General features: G+C 38.1%; 1 protein-coding gene and 1 long non-coding RNA gene across 12 annotated transcripts in view; one reads left to right on the plus strand and one right to left on the minus strand.

Moving 5' to 3' along the window:
- EVI5 (ecotropic viral integration site 5) overlaps positions 1 to 27,875 on the plus strand; it is a 267,245-nt gene that overhangs the window by 73,097 nt on the left and 166,273 nt on the right. For all 11 annotated transcript variants that reach the window (XM_023558405.2, XM_010598105.3, XM_064282266.1 and 8 more), the window contains 3 exons: positions 23,312 to 23,501; positions 24,313 to 24,537; positions 25,411 to 25,485. In XM_023558405.2, coding sequence (XP_023414173.1) covers positions 23,312 to 23,501; positions 24,313 to 24,537; positions 25,411 to 25,485 — 490 coding nt within the window. The remainder of the gene's footprint in view (positions 1 to 23,311; positions 23,502 to 24,312; positions 24,538 to 25,410; positions 25,486 to 27,875) is intronic.
- On the minus strand, positions 96 to 27,484 carry LOC135230760 (uncharacterized). Its single transcript, XR_010321462.1, has 3 exons — positions 26,481 to 27,484; positions 23,804 to 23,871; positions 96 to 339 (listed from the first exon to the last, which is right to left on the minus strand). It is a non-coding gene; the product is annotated as an uncharacterized LOC135230760 (long non-coding RNA).

Here is a 27,875-nt window from a genome sequence, read left to right on the forward strand (position 1 = left end):
GTTTTCCTTCTACCTGAAGGACTTCCTTTAACATTTCCTGTGAGGTGATGTTGCTGGTGATGTATTCTTTTAGCTTTTGTATGTCTGAGAAAGTCTTTATTTTGTCTTTTTTTTTTTTTTTAAGATACTTTCTCTGGGTATAGAATTCTAGGCTGAAAGCGTTTTGTTTTTTGTCTTCAGTACTTTAATGCTGTTGCTCATTGGCTTTTCTCTTACATTGTTTTCAATGAGAAATCTGATGTGTTACTTACCTTTGTTTCTCTGTATGTCTTTTTTTCGCTGTCTTCTCTTAATATTGTCTCTTTAACACTGCTTTTAAACAACTTGATTTTGTGGTACCTTAATGTAAAAAAAAAAAAAAATTTTAATGTAGTTTTCTTCTATTTGAGATTTATTGAGCTTATTGTAGATTTTTTAAATCAAATTTGGAAAAACTTAAGCCATTATTTGTCTAAAAATTTTTTTGTTCCTTTCTTTCCTTTTCTCCAGGGATTCCAGTTCCACAAATATTATTCCTTTTAAAGTTGTTCCGGAGCTCACTGATGCTGTGCTCATTTTTAAAATTCCTTTTTGGATAGTTGCTATTGCTATGCTATGTTTACTAATACTGTCTTTGGCCATGTCTAATTTGTTGTTAATCCCATCTAATGTATTTTTTACCTCTCATATTGTAGTTTCATATGTAGAGATTGGAGTTGTGTACTTTTTTTGTATGTCTCTACTTTTTGAACATAAGAAATACAATTAAAATAATTTTTAATGGCTTTGGTAATTTTAACATTTGAGGCAATACTAGTTTTTTTTTCATTTGCTAATTTACTTTTTTTCTGATTTTTTTGTTGTTGTTGAGAACATACACCAATTCAGCAGTCTCTACATATATAATTTAGTGACATTTATTATATTCTTCCAGTTTGTGCATTCTCACCTTCCTTTTCCAAGTTGCTCTTCCACCATTAACATAAACTCCCTGCCCCCTTCGAATCTTTTAAGTTGCAGTTATCAATTTGATTCCATATAGATAAATTTTAAAAGAGCACAGTGCTCAAGGCAGACATTCTTGACTGATTAAGCTAAACTATCGGTTGGTTTTAAGACAACTTCAAGGAATATTTTTGGTTTAAGGTTTAGAGTTTAAAGATTATTTCAGGGCAATAGTTTCAGGGATTCATCCAGCCCCCATGGCTTAAGAAAGTCTGGATTCCATAAGAATTTGAAATTCTGCTCTGCATTTTCTCCCTTTTGATCAGGATTCTTCTATAGAGTCTTTATCAAAACGTTCAGTAATGGTAGCCAGGCACCATCCAATTCTTTTGGTCCCATGGGAAAGGGGTAGTGGTTTATAGAGGCGATTAGCCACACATTCTGTTTCTTCCTCCTATTCCTGACTCTCCTTCTAATACTGGGTTGCTTTTGATTGATTTTTTTCTCCTCGTTATTGGTTATATTTTCCTGCGTTTTTTCATGCCTGATAATTTTTGATTGGATGCCAAACATTATGAATTTTATCCTGTTGGGTTTAGATATTTTTTTTTTTGTAAATATCCTTGAGCCTTATTCTGGAATTCAGTTAAGATACTTGGAAACAGTTTGCTCCAGAGTTTGCTTTGGAGTAGTGCACAGTCTAGGGGTGTTGTTCCTCCCTACTGAGGCAAGAGCATTTTGTGTACTCTACCCAATATCCCTTGAAACATGAGGTTTTTAGCCTAGCTGATGGCGACAGGTACAGTTTTTGGCCCTGTGTGAATGCTGGGATCTGTTTCTTGTAATCTTTTTATGAGTTTTTTTTGTCTGGGTTTGGTGAGTTTCTCTATACGAATGTGCTCATCTATTACCTGCTGAATACTTGTTGGAGATCCTCTGCTAATCTCTGTAGATCTTTATCTGTATAGTTCTTTCCTCTCTGGAACTCTGTGAACTCCAGTGGCCTTTGTCTCCCCAGACCCTCAGCTCCTTCTCCTCAACTCAGGGAGTACAGTTGGCTTTGAGCCTGAGCGCTCCCTACATGTGCTGGCGCTTAGAAACTCTCTCAAGGCAGATAAGCTGGCAGTCATAGTGCTTATCTTACTTCCTGAGTCTCAGGAATTTTTGCTGTCCATTGTTGCCTGTTGTCCAAAGCCTTGAAAACCTTTCTTGTCATTTATTTTATCTGTTCTTTTTTGGTTGTTTCAGGCATGAGGCTAAATCTTGTCCCTGTTACTCCATTTTGCTAGAATGAAATAATTTTTTATAAGGTTATTTTTCTTTGCATTGGGGAAGAAGTTTGAATAAAATTAGAAAAATGAATTTATGTTATTTGATAATTAAATTTAGGAGCTAATAGTATATAAACTACTGCTGCCCAGCTTTTAAAAAAATTTACTCCTGAGGTAATTATTGAAATTTCTACTTTACAAAGACCTGTCCACAGGCTTAGTCCCTTACTATTCTTGAGATGGAGACAGAAAGCTGAGGCATGAAAGAAATTCCCTGGAAAACGAATTTAGGAGCTAGGGATTTTGAGCCAGGCCCAAATGAGCTGTAATAGAAGAAGACCTAATATTATCAGCCCATACTAACCTGGTGGTAGAAATTAACCTTTTCTGATGGTCATTTCTAGAAAGTACTTTTAAAGGATTTTCTTTGGCTCTCAGCATTTGATGGGTGAAGTAGAAAGCTGGGTGTACCATATGATAACTTTCTGTGGGTTTAATGTATATATAGAATTTATTTTAACTTTTTTTTTGCCCCTTTGTTTACTCCATTTGAAAGATTTTGAGTAAAATCTTTTGTTAGAGGTTTGGGGAGGAGATAGTTCTCTAGCATAATACATAAACTGGCAAAGTTTTTTTGAATAAGATGAAACCCCTGGAAGAGTAAAGTAGGATGCCAGGTTGTGTGAAGGCTCTTATGAGCACATAGATCCTTAGAGAAGAGGAGAGAAAATGACAGGGGCTATTAAATAGCACAAAAGGAGGCATGGAGTGGGAGAGTTAGTGGAATATGAAGCTGGGACAGGGCTGGCAAAATAAAGCAGTTACAGATAATGCCGAAAGGTACAAAGGATTTATAGGTTTTGAGTTGGTCGTTATATGGATAAAATAGTTTGCACAAAATATACCTTTTGTTGCTGATTTTGTAAATGACCAAGATTAAATTTATTTTTATGGTCATGATCAGTAATTTTTGTGCAACTAAAATATAACTACTAACTCATCTGAGCCCTGGCATTGCGGTGGTTAAGAGCTATGGCTGATAACCAAAAGGTTGGCAGTTTGAATCCACCAGCTGCTCCTTGGAACCCTATGGGGCAGTTCTGCTCTATCCTGTAGGGTGTATTCGCTGGAATCGAGTGACAACAATGGGTCTTTGTAACTAATCTGTTGTTGTCGCGTTGATTTTGACTCATAGTGACCCTATAGGACAGAGCAGAACTGCCCCATAGCGTTTCCAAGGATGTGTTATCAGGAGGGACCAGTCCTTGGAGAAGGACATGCTTGGTAAAGTAGAGGATCTGTGAAAAAAAAGGAGCACCCTCAATAAGATGGATTGACACAGTGGCTGCGACAGTAAGCTCAAACATAGCAATGATCGTGAGGTTGGCACAGGACCAGGTAGGTAGCCTTTCGTTCTGCTGTACATAGGGTTGGTATGAGTTGGAACCAACTCGCCAGCGCCTAACAACAACAACAATCTTTATGGAAGCAGATTGCCACATCTTTCTCATACGAGAGTGGCTGGTGGATTTGAACCACTGATCCTTTTGGTTAGTAGCTGAGGCTAACCAGGGCTCCTTCAACTAAAATATACACAGCATTGTATACATAAAAAAACCCCTTTGCTGTCGGATCGATTCCGACATAGTGACTCTATAAGACAGAGTAGAACTGCCGCATAGGGTTTCCAAGGAGCAGCTGGTGGCTTCGAACTACTGACCTTTTGGTTAGCAGCTGTAGCTGTTAACCACTGTGCCACCAGGGCTCCTATTGTATGCATAGCACCATATTAAAGATGGAGTCCCTGAGTGGTGCAAATGGTTAAACTGTTTGCTGCTAACCAAAAGGTTGATGTTCGTGTGCACCCCGAGGGGCCTTGAAAAAAGGCTGCCAGTCTACCTCTAAAAAATTAGCCATTGAAAATCCTGTGGAGCACACTTGTTCTCCTCTGACACACATGGGATCACGGTGAGTTGGAATGTACTCAGTGGCAACTGGTTTTTATACTAAAGATTATTGTGGGTGAGATGCACTTGTCCTAATTAATTCACAGTTCACTCCTGAATAGCATATATGCTTTATGTATACATTAAGAATTAGAGAATAATTACCAGAACTATTGAAAGATGTTCAGAAAAGAGATGTTTGACAAGTAAGAATTGGAAGAAACAGTAGGAGTAGAAGGTTAAACCATTAAAACATTAAAATCCAGAATCCTTGGAAGGATTTTTGTGTAGAGAATGGGTGGATGTCCCAGCATCTTGTTTTGCCTTAGGGGAAAAATCCTAGTAGAAAAACACACCCCTTTGATTTTATTAAAAAAAAAAAAAAGTAATAATAAAGTGACAAACATTATGATCCAGCTCTCTTCCCCCATTCTGCCCTACCATTCCCCACCAACATTAAGTCGGGAAAATTTGTAAGAAGAATAATTTTTCTGACCAATTCTGTGGTTTGTGTATGTAAGTTGCATATCTAAAGTAAAAATCATGAGACATAGTTACCACTTGTAGCATAATGGCGTCTTTGCTTTTATATAGGATTTATTTTTCCCTTTTCCAAATGTAGACAAGTTTCTGATTATGTTCCTTAACTCTGTTTGATTCAGAAAGTGTGTTGTTGTTAGGTGCTGTCCAGTCAGTTCCAACTCATAGCAACCCAGTGTACAACAGAAAGAAACACTACCCGATCCTGTGCCATCATCACAATCATTGTTATGTTTCAGCCCATTGTTGCAGCCACTGTGTCAATCCATCTCGTGGAGGGTCTTCCTCTTTTTCACAGGCTTTCTGCGTTACGAAACATGATGTCCACCTCCAGGATTGGTTCCTCCTGATAACATGTCCAAAGTCCGTGAGATGAAGTCTTGCATCCTCACTTCTAAGGAGCACTGTAGCTGTACTTCCTCCGAGACAGATTTGTTTGTTCTTCTGAAGTCCATGGTATATTTAATATTCTTCGCCAACACCGTAATTGAAAAGCATCGGGTCTTCTTCAGTCTTCCTTATTCATTTTCTGCCTTTGCATACATATGAAGCGATTGAAAATACCATGGCTTGGGTCAGGTGCACCTTAGTCTTCAGAGTGACATCTTTGGTTTTTAGCACTTTAAAAAGATCTTTTGCCAGAGATTTGCCCAATGCAATCCATCGTTTAATTTTCTGACTGCTGCTTCCGTGGATGTTGATTGCAAATTCAAATAAAATGAAATCCTTGACAACTTCAGTATTTTCTCCATTTATCATGCTGCTGTTTATTGGTTCAGTTGGGAGGATTTTTGTTTTCTTTATGTTGAGGCGTAATCTATACTGAAGGCCGTAGTCTTTGCATTAGTAAGTGCTTCAAGTCCTCTTCACTTTCAGCAAGGAAGGTTGTGTCATCTGCATAATGCAGGTTGTTAATGAGTCTTCCTCCAATCCTGATGCCCTTTTCTTCTTCATACAGCCCAGCCTCTTGGAGTATTTGCTCAGCATACAGATTGAATAAGTACGGTGAAAGCATACAACCCTGAAACACACCTTTCTTGATTTTAAACCATGCAGTAGTATCCTCTTGCTCTGTTCGAATGACTGCTTCTTGGTCTATGTATAAGTTGCTCATGAGCACAATTAAGTGTTCTGGAGTTCCCATTCTTTGCAGTGTTACCCATAATTTGTTATGACCCACACAGTTGAATGTCTTTGCATAGTCAATAAAACACAGGTAAATATCTTTCTGGTATTCTCTGCTTTCAGCCAAGATTCATCTGACATCAGCAGTGATATCCCTTGTTCCGCGTCCTCTTCTAAACCCAGCTTGAATTTCTGACAGTTCCCTTTTTGAAGTACTGCTGCAACCACTTTTGAATGATCTTCAGCAAAATTTTACTTGTGTGTGACATTAATGATACTGTTCGATAATTTCTACATTCTGTTGGATCACCTTTCTTTGGAGTGGGCACATATACTGATCTCTTCCAGTCAGTTGGCCAGTTAGCTGTCTTCCAAATTTCTTGGTATAGATGAGTGAGTACCTCCAATGCTGCATCTGTTTGTTGAAACATCTCAGTTGGTATTCCATCAATTCCTGGAGCCTTGTTTTTCGCCAATGCCTGCAGTGCAGCTTGATTTCTTCCTTTAGTACCATCGGTTCTTGATCATATGCTGTCTCCTGAAGTGGTTGAAGATCGACCAATTCTTTTTGGTACAGTGATTCTGTGTATTCCTCCCATCTTCTTTTGATGCTTCCTGTGCCATTCAGTATTTTGCCCATGGAATCCTTCAGTATTGCAACTCGAGGCTCGAAGTTTTTCTTCAGTTCTTTCATCTTGAGAAATGCTGAGTATGTTCTTCCCTTTTGGTTTTTTAACTCCAGGGTTTTGCACATTTCATTCTAATATTTTACTTTGTCTTCTTGAACTGCCCTTTCAAATCTTCTGTTCGGTTCTTTTACTTCATCATTTCTTCCATTTGCTTTAACTAGCAGGGGCAAGTTTCAGAGTCTATTCTGACATCCATTTTGGCCTTTTCTTTCATTTCTGTCTTTTTAATAATGTTTTGCTTTCTTCACTGATGATGTCATTGATGTCTTCCCACAACTTGTCTGATCTTTGGTCATTAGTGTTCAGTGCATCTCTATTCTTGAGATAGTCCCAAATTCAGGTGAGATATACTCAAAGCCATATTTTGGTTCTCGTGGACTTGTTTTAATTTTCTTCAGCTTCACCTTGAGCTTGCATATGAGCAGTTGATGGTCTGTTCTACAGTTGGCCCCTGGCCTTGTTCTGGTAGATGATATTAAGCTTTTCCATCATCTCTTTCCACAAATGTAGTCAATTTGATTCCCGAGTTTTCCATCTGGTGAGGTTCATGTGTGTAGTGGCTGTTTGTGTTGTTGAAAAAATGCATGACTCAAAATCAGAAAGAAGCAGCTTCAAACATCTGTTAATATTTGGAATGTGGAACATAGGAAGTATGAATCTAGGAAAATTGGAAGTCGTCCCAAATGAAATGGAATGCATAAAGTTCAATATCCTAGGCATTAGTGAACTGAAATGGACTGGTATTGCCATTTTGAATCAGAATCATGTGGTCTACTATGCTGGGAGTGACAGATTGAAGAGGAATAGAGTTGCATTCATTGTCAAAAAGAACATTTCAAGATTTGCCCTGAAGTGCAACACTGTCTGATAGGATAATATCTATATGCCTAGAAGGAAGACCAGTTAATATGATTATTATTCAAATTTATGCAGCAACTGCTAATGCCAAAGATGAGGAAATTGAAAATTTTTACTGACTTCTGCAGTCTGAAATTATCACACATGCAGTCAAGAAGCGTTGATAATTACTAGTGATTGGAATGTGAAAGTTCGAAACAAATAAGGATTGATAGTTGGAAAATACGGCCTTGGTGATAGAAATGATGCTGGAGATCACATGATAGAATTTTCAAGACCAATGACTTATTCAGAAAGTATACAAATGGCAATATTTTAGAAAATTAAAACATGAAATATCAAACTTTATTTTAAAAACTATTTTTCTTCCCATAGCTTTACTGCAGCTATCCCTCTTTAAAATGAGTATGTGTAGCAACCCTAGAAAGATAAGAAATGGTTCAATGCAGTGTCAAAGATCTGTTTGATGAAAGTTAATGATTAGCCTTAGTGTTGCAATGAGACAGCTTCCCCCCATGTGTTAATGTCCTTTTCTTTTCATCTTGAAAATACAAAGTCTTCGGCAGAGATGAATTTAAGGAGGTAAGATTCAAGTCTAATAGCAATGCATTTTAATTAAGAAAGGAAATGATGCTAATTTAAATTTTGAACTGGCCAGTATTTGTGTGACTTAAGGTTTGGTGTTGCAACTGTATTTTCCTTTTGCATTCTGCTATTTGGAATCAGATTTTGCTTTTTAGCAGATTTTTAGGGTGAGAGGTAAGGATGACAAAATGAAAGAGTTCTTTTAAACTAAATTGTGTTTATTTTATTAACGTGGTAAGTGGGAATCTTTGGAAACTTAATTTGCATGTCTTTGTGATTTCCCTGCACTATTACCATACTAGTCAGTGTAGCTCTAAAACCACCATATATGGCAATTATTTACTTGAAATGTGGCTGGTCTGAATCAAAACATACTATAAGAATAAAATATACGCCAGATTTCAAAGCCTTGGTTTGAAAAAAAAGAAATATCATTAATTTTTAAAATACTGATTACATTTTAAAATACTAATTTGACTGTATTTGATAAAATAAATTATTACATTATTTTCACTTGTTTCTTTTTTACTTTTTAATGTATTTACTAGAATATTTAAAATTACATAGGTGACTTGTATTATGTTTTTATTGTTCATCTTATGTTTATAGTTTTACCATCACAGCAGTACTTCAGTTTTCATGAAGATGCTCTCCATAACACAGCCATGAATAATAAGGAAGCAAAAAGCCTCCAGGAAAAATAGATATTTTCAAGTCTGTGTAAAAATTCATGTGTTTTAAACATAGGAAAGGCCTTTAGGTCTTCTATACTTTTTCTTTTCATTGAAGGTTAAATTTTTTTTTTTTTTATCAGTTGTCTGATTTCCTAAGGAAATTGATGATATAATTAATTAAAAGAATTGATGGTACTAAGTTTTCTTTGCCAACTAGCTTAGCTTTGGATAGACTCTTTAAATTAGAAGTCTGAAAAGTTAACTCTGCTAGGCCTGTCTCTGTTATATGCTTTGGAATGTCTATATAAAGTAATCTTAAAACTGTCCGTTTCTGGTCAGAATATTTGGGAGGGGGCTGTAAACCTCATGCACTCACCTTCTCTAAGACCTTATTTTAAAGAAACAAAGAGAAAAGGGCCTGTGCTTCCAGAGCTGGAGAGATGTCTGTCATTTAGACACTAATCTTCTGAGTTGTCTCTGCAGTATGTTTCCAGTGTCGATTCTTTGTGTTTTCTCTTAATTCTCCCCTCTTTATTTCTGTTGCTCTGAGACATGAACTTGTGCTTGACGATGTTGATGTGAAGGGGTGTGACTCTCCTCTGAGTCAGGCAAGTAGTTTGTTACTCCTGAGTTGCCTTTTTCTTAGCTAGCAAGTTGCTCTCTTTCTCTCAGCTCATTCATATCCTGTTTCTTTGGTGTTGCATTTACAAGAGGTGTTTGAACCCCTTGTTTGAACAGTTGCTCCCTCTGCAATCAGGTTTTCTAAGTGCCAGCCTTTTTAGCTCTTTAGGTGTTTTTCTCATATAGAGTTTTTTTCCCTTATACAGCTAAGATCTTTCCTTAGTTATTTATAAATCACCTGAGCAGTTTAAAAATTACCAACTGTCATGGTGACCTGCTGCCTGCTTTCTTTTTTTGTAGATATATTTTTATAGCCTTTAATTTGTTTTTTCTAAAAATGATACTTATCTAGCAATTTCAAACGTAACAGAAAAATACAAAGAAAAAAGTAAAATAACTTAAAACCCAACAACTCAGAGATAATCAAAGTTAACATTTGGTTAAACTTCCTTTTAGATATCTCTGCATGCCTGTATAATTATAGTTTACTTAAAATAGTATCTTACAATGTATGTTGTTCAGGAGCTTGCATTTTTCCCTCAAGTATGCTGTAGTTTGTCTTTGCACGTTGGTAAACATAGATCTATGTCATCATTTTTATTAGCCACATAATATCCCCAGCCTGCTTTCTTAGTCTTAGTATCCATAGGAAAACATTATGCTGAGTTATGTAATTTAAGATAGTCAAAAGATTTCATATCCAGCATCCACAAATTGAAGCCCTGGTGGTGCAGTGGTTAAGAGCTTCGCTGCTAACTGAAAGCTTGGCAGTTGGAATCCACTGGCTGCTTCTTGGAAATCCTATGGGGCAGTTTTACTCTGTCCTATAAGGTTGCTGTGAGTTGGAATTGACCAGACAACAATGGGGGTTTGGTTCACAAATGATGAAATTCCTGTTTGTAGTCTTTACCTCTCCTGACCTCCTCCAGACTTGTTTTCACCTACCTGCTGTGAAACCCTGGTGGTGTAGTGGTTAAGTGCTATGGCTGCTAACCAAAAGATCAGCAGTTCGAATCTGCCAGGCGCCCCCTAGAAACTCTGTGGGGCAGTTCTACTCTGCCCTATAGGGTCGCTATGGGTCAGAATCAACTCGACAGCAGCGGGTTTAGCTTTGGTTTTGCTCTGCTTATTATCTACATGATGCTTCCATGTACTTCAAACTCCAGATACTCAATAGAGAACGCATTCTTTTTCCTCCCTTCTGTTCTAATTTTTAATCATAGTATTGTGAACAGAGGGGCTTTTTCTTTGATCTTTATTACATACATGCTGTCACACACAAGCTACTCTTTTCTCTCGTAAATGGCCATCAGGAAGTGTACACTCTGCCATTTTCCTTAGTTAGGAGTCCCCTTGGTGAGGAGAAGGTTTGATTCTCAGTAGCAAAGCTATAGTGAAGTTCATCTCTCTAAGATGAGACCCGGGCTAGTCTCTGTTGGAATTCTCCCTTTTTAGTTATTCCCCTGTCCTTCCATTAGGGAACCGGAAATGCTTTCTCAATGCCAAGTTTACTGGGGTCTGGTAGCGGCCAATCTTAGACTTTCTCCGTCTTTGATACTGTTGAAGTCCAAAAGGTTGATTTCAGCACCCTCACCTCAGTTGCTGTGGGGCTGTAGCCATTTTGAATTACAGGTCTTAGAGCTGGCGCTCCCCTGTGAGAAACTTGGAGTTGCCCAGCTAGGTGATTGAGGATTGTGTGTTCCCCAGTTAATAGAGATCCACCTTCTGGTGTCTTAGCCTGGCAGCACTCTTGGGGGATCAACAAATCTAGGCCTGTGAATTATTGTATAGCAGTGGCAGGGAAAAAAAAAAAAAAAAGTCCAGGAGGCCATACAAACGTATGGGATATGCCATTGATTACGTTGTTATGAGGTGCCAGTGAGTGGATTCTGACTCATAGGGACCCCATGTGACAGAGTAGAACTGTCCCATAGGGTTTTTTGGCTGTAATCTTATGGAAGCAGTTCTCTGGGTCTTTTCTCTCGTGAAACTGCTGGGTAGGTTTGAGCTGTCAACCTTTCAGTTAGCAGCCAAGTGGTTAACTTTTTGTGCTGTCACTATTCTTTTTCTTTAACCTGGTAAGATTCTTCTTGTATTAGTCATAAAGAATTTAGTTGGGGGGAAGGGGTGTAGAGTTATTTCCTCTTCTGCAATAAATCCATCCAGGGCAGTGAACCCATGTCATCTCGGAAGAGAAAAATAAGTGAATATATTTAATAGATAGTTACCCACAGACCTATGAGTAATGCTGTCTTACCATTTTACCACTTGCCAGGCTCAAGTCTTTGGAAATTGTTGACTTTTTCAGGCACAACCACTGCTCCACTACTACCATCACAGTATTTTAATTACAGCAGATACTCATTTTTCTTGGTAGGTACGTTCTATAGTTACCTGAACACTGAATTAGTAAATACTGAACCATTGCTCCAGGGGAAGTACAGGGTTAGGTTTCAATGAGCCTTTAATATATAACTTTGTTGTATGCATGTTTCTGTTTAAAGACACTTTATTTAATATGTATTGTTGATTCACTAACACGGAACTCACAGCCAATAGCACTATAACTCATACCTGAGCAAATCTTATCTGACACACACATTTTCTTTTTAAGGCAGATGACAGCCTTCTTGTGCTTAAACACTAGGCAGCACTTCAGCACTATGCTTGAGGCCTTTTAAACAGCAACATTTCTTAACAGAAAGCACAAAAAATGTGAACAAAATATATGATGCAGACCCAAATAGACTATGGAAAGGACACTTATTTACAGTCTGGGAGCTGAAAGAATAAGGCAGAGCACTGCCTTGTTTGACCTCAGCTGGAAATGTGCGCATCAGGTGACTCAAATTTTTCTTTTTTCACTGCTCTAGGCATGTGTGCAAATGACTCCAAAAGTGCCACACGTATTGATTTGGGGGTTAAAAATAAATTTTAGCGAGTAGGCCAGTTTGAAAATACGGAATGTGTGAATAATGAGGATGGACTATATATTGGCGCTAGGTGGTAACCTGTTTAGGAGCCTGCCTTAGTTGTTTCACCACTGCTTTTAGCAGTAAGGAGTAAAAGCGTGTGATTCTGAACTATGTATTCTACATAGTTTTTGTAGTCCTAAAACCAAAAAAAAAAAAAAACAACAAACCAAAAAACCTATTGCTGTCGAGTTGATTCCGACTCACAGTGACCCTATAGGACGGGGTAGAACTGCCTCATAGAGTTTCCGAGGAGCACCTGGTGGATTTGAACTGCTGACCTTTTGGTTAGTATTCCTGAAGAATATCTAAATTCTTTTCTTGCATGCCATGACTACATAGCTCAATGGAGAGAGACTTTATAGTTTCAATTCAAGTGTTCTGGAAAATACTCCAACTCTCCCAGACAGAAGGACACTTTATTATACCAATGGCAATCAAAAAAATTCTAAAGTTTTTCTCTCAACATTTTCAAAGGATATATTGCATTGGGCACATCTGCTGCAAAAGACCTCTTTAAAGTGTTAAAAAGCAAGGCAGTCACTTTGAGGACTAAGGTGTGCCTGACCCAAGCCGTGGTATTTTCAGTTGTCTCATATGCCTGTGAAAGCTGGGCAGTGAATAAGAAAGACTGAAGAAGAGTTGACACCTTTGAATTGTGATGTTGGCAAAGAATATTGAATATACCATGGACTGTCAGAAGACTGAACAAATCTGTCTTGGAAGTACAACCAGAATGCCCCTTAGAAGCAAGGATGGTGGGACTTTGTGTCACGTACTTTGGACATGTTATCAGGAGGGACCAGTCCCTGGAGAAGGACATCATGCTTCATAAAGTAGAGGATCAGTGGAAAAGAAGAAGGCCCTCAATGAGATGGATTGACACCATGGCTGCAGCAGTAGGCTCAAGCAGAGCAACAATTGTGAGGATGGTGCTGGACGAAGCAGTGTTTTGTTCTGTTGTATATAGGGTTGCTCTGCATTGGACTGACTTGATGGCACCTAACAACAACAAAGCTTTTCTTTAGAAAATTCTAAAATTTACTAGAATGACCAACAAATTTGAAAAGGGCAGAAATGAAGTAATGTTCATCGCTAACTTTCTTTACAAAATAGATACACTTAATGTATCAAGAATAATTTTTTACAAAGTAATTTTCATAATTAAAAAAAATTCTGAAGGGCTTAAACATAATAAAAAGCAGTGATTTCTCAGCTTATTCTCACTACCTCTAGTGCCATTACCCAGGAACAATTTTTCTTTAAAAAATTGATTTGTTATTTTTATGCAGAGAAATGTGTACTTCTTAAGTATACAGTTTGAGTTTTTACAAATGTATACACCCGTGTATAACCCACATGCCAATTAAGACATAGAAAATTTCTATCCCAGAATATTCCCATCATCCCAGGAGATTTTCTTTCCCAGCAGCCCACCATGTGACCACTCCTCTAATTTCCATTACTCTAGGTAAGCTTTGCCTGTTTTTTAGAAAATATGTAACAGCTTTATTGAGTATAATTCATTTATCTTATAATTCACTCATATAAAGTGTACAGTTCAGTGCTTTTTAATATATTCAATTTTTTTAGGAGCTATCTAGTTTTAGCTTTTATATTTAGGTGCATTGATCCATTTTGGGTCATTTTTGTGTATTGTGTGAGGTAATTTAATGTCTTTACATGGGATATTTCATTGGTAAACATTTCTCTTAGCTCGTGTATTTGTATATGTCATTTCAATGTCCTCTGAATGTGAACTGCTTAGCCTTCCTTTCTAGTCTAGTCATGAGTTCACTTAGCATTCCTGCTTATCTTATAAATTACAAATCAGTGATCTCCAAGACCTTTCTAATTCTCTAAAAACCTTCCGTTGAGATACTCTTTCATCTATACTTCCATTATATCTCAAAATTTATGTCTGGCTTAGTAAATACCATTTTTTTTTTAAATTGTGCTTTAAGTGAAAGTTTACAAATCAAGTCAGTCTCTCATATAAAAATCTATATATACCTTGCTATGTACTCCTGGAAATCCTGGTAGTGTAGTGGTTAAGTGCTACAGCTGCTAACCAAAGGGTCGGCAGTTCGAATCTGCCAGGTGCTCCTTGGAAACTCTATGGGGCAGTTCTACTCTGTCCTATAGGGTTGCTATGAGTCGGAATCGACTCGAGAGCACTGGGTTTTGGTTATGTACTCCTGGTTGCTCTCCCGCAATGAGACAGCACACTCCTTTCCACCCTGTATTCCCCGTGTCCATTCAGCCAGCTTCTGTCCCCCTCTGCCTTCTCATAGTCTCATGTGTCTACTTGAGCCAAGAAGCCCACTCCTCACCAGTATCATTTTCTATCTTATAGTCCAGTCCAATCCCTGTCTGGAGATGGTTTTGGCAATGGTTCTAGTCATGGGCTACAGAAGGTCTGGGAACCATGACCACCGGGGTCCCTCTAGTCTCACTGAGACCATTAAGTCTTGTCTTTTTAACAGAATTTCAGGTCTGCATCCCACTGCTCTCCTGTTCTATCAGGGAGTCTCTGTTGTGTTCCCTGTCAGGGCAGTCATTAGTTGTAGCCAGGCACCATCTAGTTCTTCTCGTTTCAGGCTGATGTAGTCTCTGATTCATGTGGCCCTTTCTGTCTCTTGGGCTCATAATTACCTTGTGTCTTTGGTATTCTTCATTCTCCTTTGCTCCAGGTGGGTTGGGGACCAATTGATGCATCTTAGATGGCTGCTCGCTGGCTTTTAAGTCCCCAGACGCCACTCACCGAAGTGGGACGCGTTATGTTTTCTTAATAAACTTTGTTATGCCAGTTGACCTAGATGTCCTCTGAAACTGTGGTCCCCAGACCCCCGTCCTGCTACTCTGTCCCTCTAAGTGTTTGGTTGTATTCAGGAAACTTCTTAGCTTTTGGTTTAGTCCAGTTGTGCTGACCTCTCCTGTATTGCGTGTTGTCTTTCCCTTCACCTAAAATAGTTCTTGTCTAGTATCTAATTAGTGAATACCCTCTCCCTCCTCCCTCCCTACCCTCATAACCATCAAAGAATATATTCTTCTGTGTTTAAACTATTTCTTGAGTTCTTGTAATAGTGGTCTCATATAACACTTGTCCTTCTGCAACTAATTTCACTTAACGTAATTCCTTTCAGATTCCTCCATGTTATGAAATGTTTCACGGATTCTTCATTGCTTTAACAATGGGTAATATCGTGCCATAATTTATTTATCCATTCATCCATTGATGGGCACCTTGGTTGCTTCCATCTTTTTGCTATTGTAAGCAGTGCTGCAGTGAACATGGGTGTGCATATATCTGTTCATGTAAAGGCTCTTCTGTAGGATATATCCCAAGGAGTGGGATTGCTGGCTCATATGGTAGTTCTATTTCTAGCTTTTTAAGGAAGCGCCAAATTGATTTCCAAAGTGGGTATACCATTTTACATTCCCACCAGCAGTATATAAGTGTTCCAGTCTCTCTACGACCTCTCCAACATTTATTATTTTGGATTAGTGCCAGCCTTGTTGGACTGAGATGGTATCTCATTGTAGTTTTGATTTGCATTTCTCTAATGGCTAATGATTGTATTTCCTCATGTATCTGTTAGCTGCCTGAATCTCTTCTGTGGCGAAGTACCTGTTCATATCCTTTGCTCATTTTTTAATTGGGTTATTTGTCTTTTTGTTGTTGAGTTTTTGCAGTATCATATAGATTTTAGAGATCAGACACTGATTGGAATTGTCATAACCAAAAACTTTTTCCCAGTCTGTAGGAAATCTTTTTACTCTTTCGACGAAGTCTTCAGATGAGCATAGGTGTTTGATGTTTAGGAGCTCCCAGTTATCTAGTTTCTCTTCTGGTGTTGTGTATCGTTAGTAATGTTTTGTATGCTGTTTATGCCATGTATTAGGGCTCCTAGCATTGTCCGTATTTTTTCTTCCATGATCTTTATCATTTTAGATTTTATATCTAGGTCTTTGATCCATTTTGAGTTAGTTTTTGTGCATGGTGTGAGGTGTGGGTCTTGTTTCATTTTTTGCAGTTGGATATCTAGTTATGCCGGAACCATTTGTTAAACAGACTGTCTTTTCCCCATTTAACTGAGTTTGGCCTTTGTCAGATATCAGCTGTTTATATGTGGGTGGATTTATATCTGGATTCTCAGTTCTGTTCCATTGGTCTATGTGATCTGTGCTTATACCAGTGTAAGGCTGTTTTGACTATTGTGGCAGTATAATGTTCTAAAATAAGGTAGTGTGAGGCCTCCCACTTTGTGATTTTCAGTGATGCTTTATTTATTCAGACCTTGTTCCCTTCCATATGAAGTTAGTGATTTGTTTCTCCATCTCATTAAAAAATGTTGTTGGAATTTGGATCGGAATTGCATTGTATCTATAGAGTGCTTTGGGTAGAATAGACATTTTTACAATGTTGAGTCTTCCTATCCATGAGCAAGGTATGTTTTTCCACGTATATAGGTCTCTCTCGGTTTCTTACAGTAATGTTTTGTAGTTTTCTTTGCAAAGGTCTTTTATGTTTCTGATAAGATTTATTCTTAAGTATTTCATCTTCTTGGGGACTACTGTAAATGGTATTGATTTGGTGATTTCCTCTTTGAGGTTCTCTTAGTTGCTGTAGAGAAATTCAACTGATTTTTGTATGTTTATCTTGTATCCTGATGCTCTGTTGAATGCTTCTATGAGTTCCAGTAGTTTTCTTGAGGATTCTTTAGGGTTTTCTATGTGTAAGATCATGTCATCTGCAAATAGAGGTACTTTCACTTCTTCCTTCCCAATCTGGATGCCCTTTATTTCTTTGTCTAGCCTAATTGCTCTGGCTAGGACCTCCAGCACAATGTTCAATAAGAGTGGTGATAAAGGGCGTCCTTGTCTGGTTCCCCATCTCAAGGGGAATGCTTTCAGACTCTCTCCATTTAGGATGATGTTGGCTGTTGGCTTTGTATAAATGCCCTTTATTATGTTGAGGAATTTTCCTTCTATTCCTATTTTGCTGAGAGTTTTTTTTATCATGAATGGGTATTGAACTTTGTAAAATGCCTTTTCTTCATCAATTGATAAGATCATGTGGTTCTTGTGTTTTGTTTTATTTATATGCTGGATTACATCGATTGCTTTTCTAATGTTGAACCATCTCTGCGTCCCTGGTGTGAATCCTACTTGGTCATGGTGAATTTTTTTTTTTTGGTATATTGTTGAATTCTCTTGGCTAGAATTTTGTTGAGGATTTTTGCATCTAAGTTCATAAGGGATATAGGTCTGTAATATTCTTTTTTTCTGGTGTCTTTACCTGGCTTTGGTATCTAGGATATGCTGGCTTCGAGGAATGAGTTTGGGAGTATTCCATCCTTTTCTATGCTCTGAAATACCTTTAGTAGTAGTGGTGTTAACTCTTCTTTGAAAGTTTGGTAGAACTCTCCAGTGAAGCCGTTGTTCAGTTTCCAATTGTTTGATTTCTTTTCCCTGCTTTTTTTGTTATTGATTTCTACTTTTATGGCTTTGTGATCAGAGAAGATGCTTTGTAATATTTCTATATTTTGGATTCTATTAATGCTTGCTTTATGACCTAATATGTGGTCTGTTCTAGAGAATGTTCCATGTGTGTTGGAAAAGAAAGTATACTTAGCTACTGTTGGGTGGAGTGTTCTGTATACGTCTGTGAGGTCAAGTTGGTTGATTGTGGCATTTAGATCTTCTGTGTCTTTATTGAGCTTCTTTCTGGGTGTTCTGTCCTTCACTGAAAGTGGTGTCTTAACATCTACTGCTATTGTGGAGCTGTCTATCTCACTTTTCAATGCTGTTAGAGTTTGTTTTATGTATCTTTAAGCCCTGTCATTGGGTGCGTAAATATTTAATATGGTTATATCCTCCTTGTATAGTGTCCTTCCTTATTCTTTGTGGTTTTAACTTTAGTCTATTTTGTCAGAAATTAATGTTGACACTCCTGCTCTTTTTTGACTGTTTGCTCGATATATTTTTTTCCATCCTTTGAGTTTTAGTTTGTGTCTTTAAGTCTAAGGTGTGTCTCTTGTAGGCAGCATATACACGGATCGTGTTTTTTTTAATCCATTCTGCCACTCTCTGTCTCTTTATTGGTGCATTTAGTCCATTTACATTCAGCGTAATTAAGGATAGGTTATAATTTTTATAAGTTTAGTGCTGTCATTTTGATAATCTTTTTTTTGGGTGTTGTTGATAGTTTCTTTTTTCTACTTAATTTTTGGTGCTGAGTAGTTTATATATTGTCTTTTCGTCTTATTCATTGTTGATTTTGTTTTTGCTGAGTCTTTATATTTTTCTTTTATTTTGATGTGTAGGATCATTAGTCTCCTTTGTGGTTACCTTAATTTTTACCCCTATTTTTCTAAATGTAAACCAAACTTCTATCTCTTTATGTCATGATGTCCTCTCTGTGTGAAAGATCTGTGATTCCATTTTTTAGTCCCTCTTTATTGTTTTAATGTTGTCATCTTTTACATAATGACATCGCTGTTTCCCTGTTTTGAGCATTTTTTATAGTCTTGATTTTTTTGTGTGATTTCCCTCTCTGAGTTGACTTCTGGTTGCTCTATCCTGTGTTCTGGTCTTGGGTTGATATCTGATATTATTGATTTTCTAGCCAGAGAGCTCTTTTTAGTATTTCTTGTAGTTTTGGTTTGGCTTTTACAAATTCCCTAACCTTTTGTTTACCAGGAAATATTCTAGTTTCACCTTCATATTTGAGAGACAGTTTTGCTGGATATATGCTTCTTGCTTGTCAATTTTTTTCCTTCAACGCTTCATGTAAGTCATCCCGCTGACTTGTTGCCTGCATGGTTTCTGCTGAGTAGCCTGAGCTTACTCTTATTGACTGTCCTTTGTAGGTGACTTTTCATTTATCCCTATCTGCTCTTTATCTTTGGTGTTGACAAGTTTGGTTATGATGTGTCTTGGTGACTTTCTTTTGGGATCTGCATTATGTGGGATTCGATGAGCATCCTGGATAGGTATCTTCTCATCTTTCACAATATCAGGGAAGTTTTTGCCAACAAATCTTCAACAATTCTCTCTGTATTTTCTGTTATCCCTCGCTGTTCCGGTACTCTAATGACTTGTAGGTTATTTCTCTTGATAGAGTCCAACATGATTCTTAGGGTTTCTTTTTTTTTTTTTTTTTAATTGTTTTATTTGATTTTTCTTTGAATATGTTGGTGCCAAGTGTTTTGTGTTCAATCTCACTAATTCTGCTTTCCATTTCCGCAGTTCTGCTCCTCTGACTTTCTACTGAGTTGTCTAATTCTGTAATTTTATTGTTAATCTTCTGAATTTCTGATTGCTCTCTGTCTGTGGATTCTTGCGGCCTCTTAAATTTTTCATCATGTTTTTGAATAACCTTCTTAATTTCTTCTGCTGCTTTATCTGTGTGCTCCTTGGCTTGTTCTGCATTTTGCCTGATCTCCTTCCTGATCCTTTGAAGAGTTCTGTATATTAATCTTCTATATTTAGCATCTGATAATTCCAGGAATACATCTTCATCTGAAGATTCCTTGATTATTTGTTCTTAGAGCTTGTTGAAGCGATCATGGTCAGCTTCTTTATGTGATTTGATACTGACTGTTTTCTCCAAGCCATCTATAAGTTATTGTATTAATTTATTTCATGTTTGTTTACTGTATCCTAGCTCCTTGCTTTGATTTGTTTTGATATGCCCAAATAGGCTGCTTGAGTGAGCTAGCTTGATTATTTGCTCCTTTGAAGTTCTAACATCCTGTCACCAGATGCTAGAGCTGTTACCAGGTATATGAACCTAGGAGTCCATTCACTTTTCTTGTATGGATTCAGCTCAGGTGTCCAGGTAGTTGGTCATGAAGTGTATGGTACAGGCTCTGTCCTACAGCCTTAGTGGGGCAGGGATGATTGGTGTAGGTACAGGTACCTGGTTGCAGCAGGGGTGACACTCTGAACAAGGCAGGGGGCTGACAACCATCCCCTGAGTGTCTGTTAGGAAAGCACATCTCTGTTTCCTAGACCGTGCAGGTGGGTGGGTTCTGCAGCCAGACCATGGGCACCCAATGCTTTTGGTTGTAAGGACTGGGAAGCACCCCTTATCCTTGGACCCCTGTCGCAGGTAGCTAGGCGACGTGGGTTGAGCCAGCAGTCCTCAGGCCTCTCATGTGGGTAGGTGAGGTCCCTCTTTCATAGGCAAAGCAGTGTCAGACATCAAAAACCCACCTCTCTACTGCACAGCTGAAACAGTTGAAGTCAGATCTCAAGCATACTCTCCTGCATTGGGCCTGCATAGGTCCATGCAGGGGTGAAAGGTCTTCAAACTCTACAGACTGTTTGTGCCTGGACAGGAGCTGCTTCTGTTCTTCGCTTCCCGGCTTAGTGGAGCTGACAGAATATATTTTCCCCCAACTGTTTATTTATTCCTTCTCCAAGTTCAGGAGAATGGCTCAAGGCATGCAGCAGGACCTGTCTCAGGCACAGGGAAATTGACAGTCACTGAAGTCGGCTTGGGGGCTGGGAGAATGGTAAAATAAATGCAAGTACTTAGCTTTTGCCAAGAGGACTGTTCTCTGGTTTTGGAGGTGTGAGTAGACTGTGCAGCTTGCATCTCCCCTTGAGGAAACCGTGTCCCTAGTGCTACCGTCAGCCCCACCGTAGTTGCTCCGGGGCATCGTGCCTGAGGGGTGCTGGTTTCTACCAAGTCAGGTCCGGGAACTCCTTGTTGCTTCTGAACCTTCTCTCCTTCCCCCTGCTGCTCAGTCTGATTTCCTAACTTTGCATTTGACGTTCAGGGCTCCTAGCTTGTCCTATATATAATCATTTTACTTGTTTTTTGGGGGTCTTTGTCATAGGAGGGATCACCAGAAGTGTCCGACTACTCTGCTGTCTGGGCCCTGCCCCCCATTATTTTCTTGTAACTACATGCCTCTCTATTGAGAGTAAATGATGTTGCTTAATTATTTGGCATATAATAAGCACTCAGTGAATATTTAAGTGGAATAGGGAACTTAGGTACAACCTCCCCCCCACCCCAAAACCCACTGTTGTTAAGTCGATTCTGACTCATAGTGACCCCATAGGGTTTCCAAAGCTGTAAGACTATCACATCTTTCTCTCTTGGAGCTGCTGGTAGTTTTAAACTGCTGACTTTTTGGTTAGCAATTGAGCGCTTTAACTACTGAACTACCGGGACCCCTTTACTTAGCTCCAGGTTCATTATTTCAGTAAAGTTTATTTCTCTATTCTATTTAGAATTCTTAGGGTTTAGAATTATGTAGAAAGTTACTTATATAGGTATGTTAATTTTTCTATAAGGTATGTTATAAAAACCCAAAACCAAACCCACTGCCATTGAGTTGATTCCGACTCATAGCAACCCTATAGGATAGAGTAGAACTGCCCCATAGAGTTTCCAAGGGGTGCCTGGTGGATTTGAATTGCTGACCTCTTGGTTAGCAGGCGTAGCATAGCATATTATAGGCTTCCTGAAATAAAATCTATGAAAAAAAGAGAATTAAAGTAAAATATTCCTTTTTTGAAATGAAGAATATTTACTTATATAGCAAATAGTTGACTTTTAATTAGGTGTTTTATAAACTTTCATGTTTCTAGCAAAATTTGAGAAATTTTAGTTTTAAACTATTGTTGCTATGAAAATATACTAAATTATCCCATGAGTAAAATTCAGATTTAATTTATATTATTGTGTTATTGAATATTGTATATCTGGGATTTAGAAGTTTTATTTTTAATATGACCGTATTAATTTTATTTCTCTTCAGTTAATATTTAATGTATTTTGCATTGAGCTAAATGTTCTCAAGGATATAAATACATGAATAAGGATGTAAGTCTGACTATCAAAGGGTGATTCTATAATCTGATCAATAGTATTTGGTCCGTATGTTTCTTTTCTTTATTTTCAAATTTTACAAGTTAGTATTGGGAGCATTTCTTGCATTCTGAGCAGATGACTTTGTCTAAAGGAGTTACTGGAAGTAGGCAGTAAAAAAAAAAAAAAAAAGGCAGTAGCCATGTTTAAGTACAAATAGATGTTTTAGGACCTTATTATTTCAATGGCATAATTTATATCTTTATAGTGATAGAGCCACATTTTCTACCCTTCCTGTATAGCCAATGCAGATGTCAAAGAAATAATGGGCTTGATGTTGTGAAGAGTCATGGATCTTTAAAATTATCTTAACCTCTTTGTACAGATAAGGAAGAGGCCTAAAACAGAGTTGTAAAATCAAATGTCAACAGGGACTTTAAGAAGGAAGAGGTCCCAGTTTAACAGTGGATGCCCTATGATAAATAGCAGCTGTTGGTTTGCCTGAGCTCTGGGGAGACAAAATGGAATGTGGAGACCAAGTCGATTAAAGTTCTTCCCCATTTAAAGGGAGTAGTCCCTAGTCAGCTTCACGCTGTTGTTGTTGTGAAGAAATATGGGTCCAGTTTTGCCCTATTTTTTATTTTTCAAGAGAATCCAGAATTATAAAGAAATACAAGTGTGTGTGTATATACATAAATATATGAAATTGTCTAATTTTAAAATACTAGTAATAATTCAGGTGTTTTATGTTGTTTGTGCCAAATAAAACACTTGTTTGGGCAGGTAAGTTACATGTGAGTGAAGCAAAAGGAAAAGGAGTTTGGGTACTTTGTGTGGCTCTGCCTCATTATTTAGCCTGAACACATTGTGAATATGATAGGATTAATTATTCCATAGAATTTGTTGTACCTCTTCTAAATACATGTTAGAAGCACGAAGCAAAAACCAGTGTTCCTAACCAGTTTTCTCACCAGAAAGGTTCTTCTAATTTGAATTTTTAATGAAGATGAAGGGAAATTATAATGGGGCTAATAGCACTAAAATATTTAACACAATTTGCTATTTCAAATTTTGAAACTGCTATGCTTAGGTTAAAAAATACAGCAGTTATTTTATTGATGCCAACTAACAATTATTGAAATTATGCATATTATTAAAACTATATTTTAAAACAATGGCTAAATTGCTGTAGCAAAATTCTGAGACGTATCATCGCTACTTCATTTAGTGTCACTAGAAGATGAGGTCTTCAGCAATTTTTAATTATGTTTTAGATTGTTAGAGACGGATAGCAAGTCTTTAAGATCTGTAAATGGGTCAAGAAGAAACAGTGGCTCCTCTCTTGTATCAAGTTCATCAGCCTCTAGCAACCTCAGCCACCTCGAAGAAGATTCTTGGATTCTTTGGGGAAGAATTGTTAATGAATGGGAAGATGTGCGCAAAAAGAAGGAAAAGCAAGTTAAGGTACTCATGTTCTTTGTTGAAGTCCTTTCCTTCATCCCAAAGAATATCAGGCATGAATTAATAGATAATTAATTCAAGGATTGGAAAAAACATCAAATTCTGTAATTCCCAAGCTCTTTAATAAAAAGGCCTGATTTGTATGTTTTCATTTATTTGTGCCTGCAGAAGTTTTGTTCAGTAGAAGTCAGTTATTATCTATCGGTGCTGTCAAGTCAATTCCGACTCATAGCAACCGTATAGAATACAGTAGAACTGCCACATCTTTCTTCCAAGGAGTGGCTGGTAGGTTTCGAATCACTGACCTTTTGGTTAGCAGCTGTGTGCTTAACCACTGTGTCACCAGGGCTCTTCATCAGTTATTACAGAGGTCCTAAAATTGTAGAAATACATAGCTGAAAAGTATTTTAGAAATTAAGTTCCCCCAGTTTTACAGATTCAGAATGAAGCTGTGACATCCTTGAATATCAGTATTTTCCCTTTTTGCTTCGATAGCCTTTGAAAGGTCATGAGTACTGTACCATCCTTCACAGTTCTGCAGGTTATCAAATCCTTACACCTTCGGAGGCCACACTCTTGAGTGAAATTACCAAAATTTATCCACAACTTTGCAGCCTCTCTGATCAGAACAAGATACATCCAAGGGCCAAATCTTAGCCTTGGTTAAAAGGTTCCCTACGGTTGTTGTAAATATATAATACTAGCGTTGTGAATCATAAATTTGGTAAAGTCTTCCCTCCACTTCAACCTGCAATAAGACTTTTATGGTAGGAGACTTTAATAATTTATTAAGAATTTTTACTTTTATTTCTAGGAACTTGTCCGTAAAGGGATACCCCACCACTTTAGAGCAATAGTCTGGCAGCTTTTATGCAGTGCACAGAGTATGCCAATTAAGGATCAGTATTCAGAACTCTTGAAAATGACCTCACCTTGTGAAAAATTGATCCGAAGGGACATTGCTAGAACTTATCCTGAACATAACTTTTTTAAGGAAAAAGACAGCCTTGGACAGGAGGTTTTATTTAATGTAATGAAGGTAAGTTCTTATTTGTTTTTTTTTTCCAAATGAAATGAACTTTTGAAAGGTTGAAATTAAACTTTTCCTATTATAAAGCATGAACTCCCACTGTGGTAATCAGTTGCTTTGATAATAAATTTGCCTTTAGCGTAATTTCTGCTTTTTAGTTTTACTTATATAATTTTAAGAAGGAATTAAAAATTCTGATGCAACATTATTGTCTAGTTTGGAGAACTGTTTAGAAAGTTTGCCACGTTATTCAGCATGAGTTGGCCAAAATAAAATAAATTATAAATCACTATACTAGAGATCCTCTATGAAAGTGAATAATTCACCTTCTATGAGATGCAGAATCTGGGATGCAACCTTTTCCTGTCATGCCAGCGTTCTCACTGTCAGCAAATGTTTCTGCTTGCTGGGGCCAGCGTTGTTAAGAGATCATAGCCTCTAAAAGTATGTACCATTGTAATTTTTCCTTCCATATTGTCTTTTCCCATAGCTTCTTTCCCTTCCAGCTACCTCTGTGAAATACTGATTTCTTGTTAAACCATTCTTGCCAGTGCTTTAACTTTACACTAGTTTTATCAGTATAAATTTTACTTGATTTTTAAGCTCCATTAATTTCCTGGCTCCAAATTCCTTTCTGTTTTTGTCCTTCAGAGCTGGCAATTTCCAGTTAGGAAATTGTCAAAAGAAAATTTTAGTAATAAAACACTGGCTTTTAAAATATTTGTAAGGTTATCTACAACAAGCAAGCAAGTGCTTTTCTAAAAAAGGAATGGTCTTTTAATATATGAGTTTCACCAGTATTAGATTTCTAGAGGAGGCGGATATAAATTATACCACGTTAAAGTATTTTGAACTTTTTTTTTTTTTTTTTTTACCTTTTAGGCATATTCTTTAGTGGATCGTGAGGTTGGTTACTGTCAGGGAAGTGCTTTTATAGTTGGATTGTTGCTTATGCAGGTAAGTTAATGCAAATATTAAATGTCCAGTTAAGTTTCTTTATTGAAGTTGGATTAGAGAATTTAAAAATCATGTTTGTTTTTATTAAGTATAATTGGATGTTGGTTATTTTCCCTAGCCATAGTTTCAATAGGCATATTTAATTTGCATTTTAAAAGTTTGAAAGTGTTGAAATAATATTCAATAATACTCTTTTTTTTAATACTCTGCCGTTGTCTTAGTTTTCTAGTGCTGCTATAACAGAAATACCACAAGTGGATGGCCTTAATGAAGAAAAATTTATTCTCACAGTCTAGGAAGCTAGAAGTACAAATTCAGGGTGTTAGCTCCAGGGGAAAGCTTTCTCTCTCTGTCGGCTCTGGGGGAAGGTCTTTGTCATCAATTTTCCCCAGTCGAGGAGTTTCTTAGTACAGGAACCCCATGTCCAAAGGATGCACTGTGCTCGTGGTGCTTCTTTCTTGGTGGAGTGAGGTCCCTGTGTCTCTCTGCTTGCTTCTCTCTTTTATATCTCAGAAGAGATTGACTTAAAATACAACATAATCTTATAGATTGAGTCCTGCCTTGTTAACGTAACTGCCCTAATCCCACCTAATTAACATTATAGAGGTAGAATTTATAACACATAGGAAAATCACATAAGATGGCAGAATGGTGGGCAATCACACAATACTGAGACTCATGGACTAGCCCAAGTTGACACACATTTTTGGAGGACACAATTCAATCCATAACATTCCACCCCTTGGCCCCTCCCAAATTCATATCCTTGCCACATGTAGAACACATTCACCCCATCATATCACAGCAAGTCTTAAATCAACTCCAAGTCTAGAATCCAAAAATTCTTCTTCGTCTATGAAATTGAGAATACAAGTTACCTGCTTCCGGAGTGCAATGGTGGAACAGGCACAAGCCAGACGTTTCCATTACAAATGGGAGAAATTGCAGGGAAAGGAGGAATAACAGGCATCAAGCAAGTTAGCAGAACACGTTACCTGAGCCCCAAAGGCTTGAAAATAATCCTCTGTTCTCTGAAACCATTTACACAATGGCCTTGTCCTCCAGACTCTAAGTATTGCCCACAGTTTCCAGATTGTGAGTGGAGGCCTCTCAGCCCTGGGCTTCAGCTCTTCTTTCCAGGCCCACTAGAATGGCACCTCTGTTCCCTTGGCTTTGGGCAGCCCCATTTTCCTAGTCCGTATGAGTGGCAGCTCCAACCTTTGAGACCCCAGGGGTCGTGGCCATACCCTTTGAGACTGAGGCAGCTCTGCTTCCTGTGTTCCTTGTCTCTTCAGTTTCTGCTTCCTGGTTTCTTGGCCTCTTGGCCCCTTGGGCCTCTCCACCGCATCTGCACTGCTGGGGAAGTGTTCCAAAGCTCTTTAACTCCACCAATAAGTGTCTGAAGACAGCCCACTCTGCTAGTAAACTTTGGCCAGAAGGCACTCAGCTGTCTTGCTCCATGGGTCGGCAAGCCTAGCTCCACTGATAAGTGCCTGGAAACACCCCATTCCACCAAGAAGCCTCCTGCTCAAAGGCACTCAGCTCTCTCGCTTTGTGGGTCAGCTCCTAGCTCTGTCTCGTACTGGTCTCCTGGTTCTGCTGCTGCTGTTTGTGTGCTGCTGCTCTTTGCCCTCTGTGTAACAGGAGAGCGTAACAGCTTTCCTCACTTCCGTCTGAATCCTTACCAGAATTGTCTTTGATGTCCATAATTCCAGCAACATTCCATTCCAGGCAATCTTAAAACTCTTCCACCTTCTACCCATTCACAGTTTCAAGACCGCTTCCACAATTTAGGTATCTGTTAGAGCAGCACCCCGTTCCTGGTACCAAATCCTGTCTTAGTTTTCTAGTACTACTTTAACAGAAATACCAGAGTTGGATGGTCTTAACAAAGAGAAATTTACTCTCTGACAGCCTCGGAGGCTAGTAAGTCCAAATTCAGGGTACCATCTCCAAGGGAAAGCTTTCTTTCTCTGTTGGCTCTAGGGGAAGATCCTCATCATCAATCCTTCCCAGTCGAGGAGCTTCGCAGAGCAGGGACCCCAGGTCCAAAGGACGCACTATGCTCCTGGTGCTTCTTTTTTGGTGGTATGAGGTCCCCATGTCTCTTTGTTTGCTTTTCTCTTTTATGTCTCATAAGGGATTGACTTAAGATACAAGCTAATATTATAGATTGAGTCCTACTTCATTAACATAACTGGCCTCTAATTCCGCCTCATTAGTGTCATAGAGGTAGGATTTACAGCACAAAATGGGAGGCAGTCACACAATACTGGGAATCATGGACTAGCCAAGTTGACACATATTTTGGGGAGATACAATTCAGTCCATAACAGCCACCAAATGAAATTCCAACTTCTTGGTATATACATTTGGACCATAATACTGTG

Source organism: Loxodonta africana, chromosome 3 (assembly GCF_030014295.1).
Source record: "Loxodonta africana isolate mLoxAfr1 chromosome 3, mLoxAfr1.hap2, whole genome shotgun sequence".
Lineage (NCBI taxonomy): Eukaryota > Metazoa > Chordata > Mammalia > Proboscidea > Elephantidae > Loxodonta > Loxodonta africana.